This window comes from Orycteropus afer, unplaced genomic scaffold (genome assembly GCF_000298275.1).
Source record: "Orycteropus afer afer isolate SDZICR_OR568_19922 unplaced genomic scaffold, OryAfe1.0 scaffold00061, whole genome shotgun sequence".
Taxonomy (NCBI): Eukaryota; Metazoa; Chordata; class Mammalia; order Tubulidentata; family Orycteropodidae; genus Orycteropus; species Orycteropus afer.
Window position 1 is genome coordinate 420,083 of NW_006921648.1, and position 6,642 is coordinate 426,724.

At 66.5% G+C, this 6,642-nt stretch overlaps 4 protein-coding genes across 4 annotated transcripts in view; 2 read left to right on the forward strand and 2 right to left on the reverse strand.

Moving 5' to 3' along the window:
* Positions 1-2,358, forward strand: part of MAPK8IP3 (mitogen-activated protein kinase 8 interacting protein 3) — a 59,649-nt gene extending 57,291 nt beyond the window's left edge. The window contains exons 26-31 of the mRNA XM_042780774.1: positions 149-320; positions 1,208-1,321; positions 1,470-1,508; positions 1,747-1,926; positions 2,023-2,172; positions 2,237-2,358. Coding sequence (XP_042636708.1) covers positions 149-320; positions 1,208-1,321; positions 1,470-1,508; positions 1,747-1,926; positions 2,023-2,172; positions 2,237-2,358 — 777 coding nt within the window. The remainder of the gene's footprint in view (positions 1-148; positions 321-1,207; positions 1,322-1,469; positions 1,509-1,746; positions 1,927-2,022; positions 2,173-2,236) is intronic.
* A 1,594-nt stretch (positions 2,359-3,952) lies between these two features.
* Positions 3,953-4,913, reverse strand: NME3 (NME/NM23 nucleoside diphosphate kinase 3). Its single transcript, XM_007939514.2, has 5 exons — positions 4,868-4,913; positions 4,534-4,664; positions 4,360-4,461; positions 4,178-4,290; positions 3,953-4,070 (listed from the first exon to the last, which is right to left on the reverse strand). Exons 1-5 carry the CDS (start codon positions 4,911-4,913, stop codon positions 3,953-3,955), a joined length of 510 nt encoding a protein of 169 aa, XP_007937705.1.
* A 558-nt stretch (positions 4,914-5,471) lies between these two features.
* MRPS34 (mitochondrial ribosomal protein S34) lies at positions 5,472-6,343 on the reverse strand. Its single transcript, XM_007939515.2, has 3 exons — positions 6,023-6,343; positions 5,848-5,890; positions 5,472-5,764 (listed from the first exon to the last, which is right to left on the reverse strand). Exons 1-3 carry the CDS (start codon positions 6,341-6,343, stop codon positions 5,472-5,474), a joined length of 657 nt encoding a protein of 218 aa, XP_007937706.1.
* A 153-nt stretch (positions 6,344-6,496) lies between these two features.
* EME2 (essential meiotic structure-specific endonuclease subunit 2) overlaps positions 6,497-6,642 on the forward strand; it is a 2,423-nt gene continuing 2,277 nt past the window's right edge. Inside the window, exon 1 of the mRNA XM_007939649.1 lies at positions 6,497-6,637. Coding sequence (XP_007937840.1) covers positions 6,497-6,637 — 141 coding nt within the window. The remainder of the gene's footprint in view (positions 6,638-6,642) is intronic.

A 6,642-nucleotide genomic window follows, 5' to 3' on the forward strand; every position in this document is an offset into this window, starting at 1 on the left:
ATGGGGCAGGCGAGAGAGGGTGGTGCAGGCTATGTAGCGGAGAGGTGGGGCGGGACGCAGAGGCTGGGCTGGGCTGCACAGCGGCCCAACAGGGCAGGTTCAATTCCAAGGCCCCATCCCACTCCCTGATGACTGCAATGCCCCACAGAAGTCGTTCGACGCCCACCCGCGCAGGGAGAGCCAGGTGCGGCAGCTGGCATGGATCGGTGACGGGGTGTGGGTGTCCATCCGCCTGGACTCTACCCTGCGGCTCTACCACGCACACACGCATCAGCACCTGCAGGATGTAGACATCGAGCCCTACGTCAGCAAGATGTTAGGTGAAGGGTCCCGACGGGCATAGAGGAGCAGGGGACGCAGCCTGACACACACACAGCCCCTGTGGTGAGGGGCAAAGGGGAGGCCCAACTGCCGATAGGCACACGTGCGTACACACACACGCACACACACACACCCTGTGGTGAGGGAGCAAAGAAGAAACTCACCTGCAGACAGGCACATGTGTACACACGCGCACACGCACACACCCTGTGGGAAGGGAGCAAAGAGGAAACTCACCTGCAGACAGGCACGTGTGTGTACACACACCCCCACACCCACACACACCCCCTGTGGGGAGGGAGTAAAGGGGGGACCCACATGCTGACACGCATGTGTGCGTACACACACACACTCCGTGTGGTGAGGAGGCAAGGGGAGGCCCACCTGCCAACAGGCACACGTATGTAAACACACACACACACACACACACCCTGTGGGGAGGGAGTAAAGAGGAAACTCACCTGCAGACAGGCATGTGTGTGTACACACACCCCCACACCCACACACACCCCCTGTGGGGAGGGAGTAAAGGGGGGACCCACATGCTGACACACATGCGTGCATACACACACACACTCCGTGTGGTGAGGGAGCAAAGGGGAAACTCACCTGTGGACAGGCACGTGTGTACACACACACACACACCCCCTGTGGGAAGGGAGTAAAGGGGGAACCCACATGCTGTCACGCATGCGTGCATACACACACACACACACACACTCCCTGTGGTGAGGGGGCAAAGGGGAGGCCCGCCTGCCAACAGACACGCATGTGTACACACACACACACCCTGTGGGGAGGGAGCAAAGGCGGAGATACACACACACCCTGTGGTGACGGGTGCAGGAAGACACTCACTGACCCCTCACGGACTCCCTTCCCCCAGGCACTGGCAAGTTGGGCTTCTCATTCGTGCGCATCACAGCCCTACTCATTGCTGGCAACCGCCTCTGGGTGGGCACTGGCAATGGTGTGGTCATCTCCATCCCGCTGACGGAGAGTGAGTCTTCTGGGACCCCTGGAAGGACAGGGTGGGCTGCACCCTGAGGCTTGAGTTTGCTTTCTTTTGAGCCAGGGTTGGGTGGGCTACAGAGGGGACTTTAGGCTCGCCCCCTGCCTTTTAGTAACACCCCCTCCCTCCTTCCCAGCCGTGGTCTTGCACCGAGGCCAGCTCCTAGGGCTCCGAGGTAAGTCTAAGACACTGCCTGTAGATTGGGGAGCGCTGCCCGTCAGGGGGCTGCTAGTGTCAGAGGCTGACCCGTGGGAGGATGGCTGCCCATCGGGGGGCCCTCCCAATGCTGACCCTCACTCCTACGCTAGTCCTCCCACGTGGCAGTCCGCCTCCCAAGGCCTCGCTTCTCTGTCTACGATGCTAGTCCTCCCTCCCAGCGCTAGCCCCCCACACGGCAGCCTCTCTGTCTCCAGCCAACAAGACGTCCCCCACGTCTGGGGAGGGAGCCCGCCCAGGGGGCGTCATCCACGTATACGGTGACGACAGCAGTGACAAGTCGGCCAGCAGCTTCATCCCCTACTGCTCCATGGCACAGGCCCAGCTCTGCTTCCACGGGCACCGGGACGCCGTGAAGTTCTTCGTCTCTGTGCCAGGTGAGGGGCTGCGCAGGCCCACCCGCGGGGCTTGGTGGCCCTGCAGTGCTGTGCGGTGGCCTGGCCACGCTCTGAGACCCTTCTGTGCCACGACAGGGAATGTGTTGGCCACCCTCAACGGCAGCGTGCTTGACAGCCCGTCTGAGAGCCCCGGGGCCCCAGCCGCTGCCACGGATGCCACCGAGGGCCAGCTGAAGAACGTGCTGGTGCTCAGCGGCGGGGAGGGCTACATCGACTTCCGCATTGGTGAGTGGCCGGGGGGCGGGGCCGGGGCTGCTGGCAGGACCCCCCTCACGTGGCTTCCTTGCAGGTGACGGCGAGGACGACGATACTGAGGAAGGCGGGGGGGACGTGAGTCAGGTGAAGCCCGTGCTGTCCAAGGCCGAGCGCAGCCACATCATCGTGTGGCAGGTGTCCTACACCCCTGAGTGAGCCGCTGCCACCGCCACCACCAGTGTACATACAACACCCGCCTGCCCGCCGTGGCCAGCCCAGAAGCCACCGCGGCCCCTAACCTCTCAACTGCAGCTTTCACCTTCCGTCTGGGCCCCTGGGCAGGCAGTGTGGTGGCACAGGTCAAGCCTGGGAGCAGCGGCCACAGCAGGGCCCCCTCATCAGGGAGAGACCCCTTTCCTGGCAGCTCCTGGCTGGCCAACACCAGTCCACTGTCCTCCAACCCCAGGGCACCTCAGGGCCACAGTTCCACTGTGGGCCTGGCTGTGGGCAGCCCCTGCCAGTGGCTCCTGGGCCCCTAGTCCCCTCACCCCAGGTATTCCCCAGAGCCAGCAGCCCACTTGGACCTCTGCGAGTGTGGGTCCAATCCTGTTTCGTGATGCCGGAATGGGACTGTCACCCAGTCCCTGGCTCTGCTCTAAAGAAGCTGAACCCTGATAGGCCATTGCCCAGGGAGGCGGAGCTCAGGCCACCTTGCCTGGACCCAAGGTAGCCTTCCCTGGGGTTTCCCCCTCCCTCAACCCTCACCCTCCATTTCCCGCTGCCCCAGGACACACCAGGCACCCTCCTGCTCGCATACATGCCCCAGTCCCTGTCTGTCCAGCCCCCACCCCTCCGGGCGTTACCCCAGGCAGGAGTACATCCCCCTTGTGGGCACAGGGACCTGCGGTCCTGCCTCCCCCCAGCTCCTAGGGCAAGATTTCCCAGGCCATGCAGCTTCAGGAAGGGGGACCAGCGGAGAATTCAGTCCAGCCTCAGGTTGATGGGACGACAGCATGCTCCCAGGTCTGCCCTGTGGAGCCGGGGCCAGGAGCTCAGCTCTCCATGTGACTAAGTGCCTATGTGGGCTGTTCTTGAGGGCAGCTGACAGGCTGCAGAGCAGACCCAGGGCTCAGGACGAAGGCCACCCAGCTGAGCTCTAGGTGTATGTGTGTGTAGGGAGGCGCTCAGCTCCCAGGGTACTGCCTGCCCTTGACCACCTCCCCAACGGACAGGCCTTGCTTGCTGCCCCCCAGGCCTTACTCTTCCCTGTACACTAGGCACTGAAGCAGGACAGCCTGCCCTCCCACCTCCCTGCCCAGCCAGCCGCTGCAGCAGCCCCAGGCCACTGCAGGCTTCTCCCCGCCACCTCTCCACTGTGACCTATGTAAAGTCCCTTGTCTGTCCCCAGAGGATTGTGAAGTGACAGGGTGAGCAGATGGTGCACCTGGAGAAGGGCAGTGTGACAATTCTCCCTGGCTTTGGCCCTATGAGTGACCCCATGTACCCGTCCTCTGTGTAATAAAAGTCTCCACGCTGTCCATCCACCCCTGCGCCAGCCAGTGAGGCACGGGGCTGTCTTTAATACAAAAGGAAATGGTTGGACCACGTCTGGTGCCCGTTTGCCCGGGCTGGGTTTCCACATGCGCTGCAGGGTGGGGGAGCCTCTGAGCCTTCTGAGTGAGTGGCTCATAGGGCAAGGACACCCCACTTGGGTAGGGCCTGTCCGCAGGGAGGTCCTGAGCAACCTTGTCTCTGTCGAAGAGGGTTAGTGCGTCGGTACGTAGCCTGGGGCCCACGGAATGACGCCAGGCTACTCATACAGCCAGTGCGCCGCGCTGTCCTCCCAGCACAGGACCTCCTCGGCTCGGAACCACAGGGCGATCTCGCGGCGCGCGCTCTCCACCGAGTCGCTGCCGTGGACCACGTTCCTGCGGGAGAGGGGCGGCCTGAGCGCGGACACCAGGGGGCGGGCCGCCGGCAGAGCCTCGAGATGGCCGGGATGGGGGGTGCTCAGGCTGCTCCCCGCGGGCCTTACTTGCCGACCTCGATGCAGAGATCCCCGCGGATAGTGCCCGGCGCGGCGTCGGCCGGGTTAGTGGCCCCGATGAGCGCCCGGGAAGCGCGCACCACGTCCAACCCCTGCCACACCTACGGCAGGGCGGGGTCAGCGCGGGTCCGCGGCTCGGGGCGCCCCGGCCCGACCTCGGCCCCACTCACCATGGCCACCATGGGCCCCGAGCCCATGGAGCGCACCAGGCGGCCGAAAAAGGGCCGCGCGCGGAGCTCGGCGTAGTGCTCGCGCAGCAAGTCCTCGGAGGCCTGCGGAGAGCGAGGGCTCAGCGCCGCCCGGCCCCGGCCCCGGCCCCGAGGACGCCCCCGGCCGGCCGTCACCTGCACCAGCTTCAGCGCCACCAGCTTGAAGCCCTTCCTCTCGAAGCGCCGCACGATCTCGCCCACCAGCCGCCGCTGCACGCCGTCCGGCTTCACGGCCACGAAGGTGCGCTCGTGCGCGCCGGTGCAGCCTGCAGACCGGGCATCGGGCCGCGGGGACCTCGCTCGGCCCCACACCGGCCCGGTCCCTCCACCCCGTCCGGCTCCCTGAACCCGGTCCCCTCCTTCTGGCCCGCTATCCCCTGTCCAAGGCCCGGTGCCCCCGCCCTAGACCGCTCGCTCCCCGCTCAGGGCCTGATCCCCTCCCCTGGGTCCCCGGGCCCGCGCCGCTCACCCGCCGGGAAGAGGTTGGCGAAGATGGTCAACACCAGACAGATCATGATGGCGACCGCGGCGGGGCGGATCGAGTGCCGGCTCGGCGGGGGCGGGCCGGAGGGGGTGGGGCCTGGCCTTAAAGGGGCCGCGGCCGGCGGGCCCGGTGCAGACAGCTCTGTGGGGAGTCCGAGGCGTATCTCCGCCCCTAGCAGCTCAGGTCTCCCAAGACGAGTGGTAGCGCGGCTCTGGCCCTCCACCACCCAGGGCGGCTGTCCCGCTGCGGCGCCGGCCTTTTCCTCTCTGCAACCCGCCTCTGGCCCTCCAGCCGCAAACTCAGAGAAACCACACGCGGGCTACTTCAGTGGCCTTTATTCACGTGCAGAGCCGAGGTCTGGGCAGAAGGCAGCCACTCTGCAGTTCTAGTCGTCGCCACCAGCGGCCTCCCGGCCGCTGGCCCCAGGAACACAGGCGATGCCAGGTCCAGGAGCCTGCCCACGCCATCCCCCAGCCAAAAAGCATCGGGAGGAAGTGTATCCAAGTTCCGAGGGGCTGACCGGGATACCAGGCTCCTTCCTTCCGTACGGGGCCTTGCAGCCCTGGGCTAGCTGGCCGCAGCTGGCACTTTACACTGGGGTGCCCTTGGCCTTGCCCTTCGTCTCCAACTTTACAGGGTAGTCCCAGGGCCTGATGCCAACCCCCTCCAGACGCAGCATGGGCTCGTCTGTGCTCGCGTCCCCGCTTTTCTGCCGCTGGGCCAGAATCATGGCCCTGAGGAGGGGTGGGTAGGGCACGGAGCGCGGGGGGTCCTTGCTGGTAGGCGTGAGAGCGGTGAAGGCCGCCTCCTCGTGCTTGGGCACCAGCCGCCAGTCGTGATGCATGACATGCTCGATCTCCCGGGCCTCGCTCTCCGTCTGGCCTGGGGGAAGAGGGACGGAGCGCATAGCGCCGGTTCTTAGCTGTCTGCGGCCTGCGCCCCCTGCGCGGTCCCGCAAGCCTTACCTTTGAAGGTCAGCACGCCCCAGGCTTTTCCGTGGTCCACGTTCTGCAAAGCAAGCGGAAAGCCGGTGAGCTCAGCAAGCTTGTTACCCACCCTCGCCAAAGGTTCAGGGGGCGCCTGTGCCACAGTAGGAGCACGGGGCTCGCGTCGTGGGCTGGGTAGAGGGCGCTCACGCACCTGCGCCGTGTAATCCGGCCGGACCCGGGTGAGGCGCCAATAGCACGGCTCGTCGTGCTGCCACAGCCAAGACTTGCGCGTGACCAGACGGCCGATGCCAAAGAGAGGCAGGCGGCAGAGCAGCTGCATAAGACGGCTCTCGCGGCGCACGTCGGTCCAGGCTCGCGGGGGCAGCCGGCGGCCGGAGAGCGGCCGTGTCAGTGTCTCGTAGTCCAGGGCGTAGCGCTGCGAGTCGCGCGGCCTATCGCGCTGCTCGCGCAGGGCCCGCACGCGCCGGGCCAGCTCGGCGATCAGTCGCGGCCGTACCTTTTTCCGCGCCATGGTCGGTCCGCACTGGCGGTCCGCACCCTCGACGCTCCGACCGGGAACGGCCGCCGCCTCGCGCGCCGAGGACCGCCCGCCGCCGGAAATTGCTGGTGTCCCGGGCAAAGGCGTCCGGGCGCGTCCGGAAGCGGGGGCGCGGTGCGGAAGGCCATGGCGAGGGCCGGGGCTGGGAAAACCGCGGGAGCCCCGCGCGGGGGCCGGGGCCAGCGGCGGGCTCCGACCTGGGAGATCTCGGACTCGGACGCCGAGGGCCCCGCCAGCGCGGAGGCCGCCTGCCGGGCCCGGGACCCGGCGGA

What these genes read in the sequence shown, in the direction of transcription:
- MRPS34 (XM_007939515.2), bottom strand. Translation starts at nt 6,343, where the DNA reads ATGGCGCGGAAAAAGGTACGGCCGCGACTGATCGCCGAGCTGGCCCGG. An exon ending in GGCCGGATTACACGGCGCAG is followed by an intron (nt 5,891 to 6,022) that starts GTGCGTGAGCGC and finishes CTTGCTTTGCAG; the next exon opens with AACGTGGACCACGGAAAAGC. An exon ending in GGGCGTGCTGACCTTCAAAG is followed by an intron (nt 5,765 to 5,847) that starts GTAAGGCTTGCG and finishes CTCTTCCCCCAG; the next exon opens with GCCAGACGGAGAGCGAGGCC.
- NME3 (XM_007939514.2), bottom strand. Translation starts at nt 4,913, where the DNA reads ATGATCTGTCTGGTGTTGACCATCTTCGCCAACCTCTTCCCGGCGG. An exon ending in CGCCAACCTCTTCCCGGCGG is followed by an intron (nt 4,665 to 4,867) that starts GTGAGCGGCGCG and finishes CCCGGTCTGCAG; the next exon opens with GCTGCACCGGCGCGCACGAG. An exon ending in CTCTGCATCGAGGTCGGCAA is followed by an intron (nt 4,071 to 4,177) that starts GTAAGGCCCGCG and finishes CCTCTCCCGCAG; the next exon opens with GAACGTGGTCCACGGCAGCG.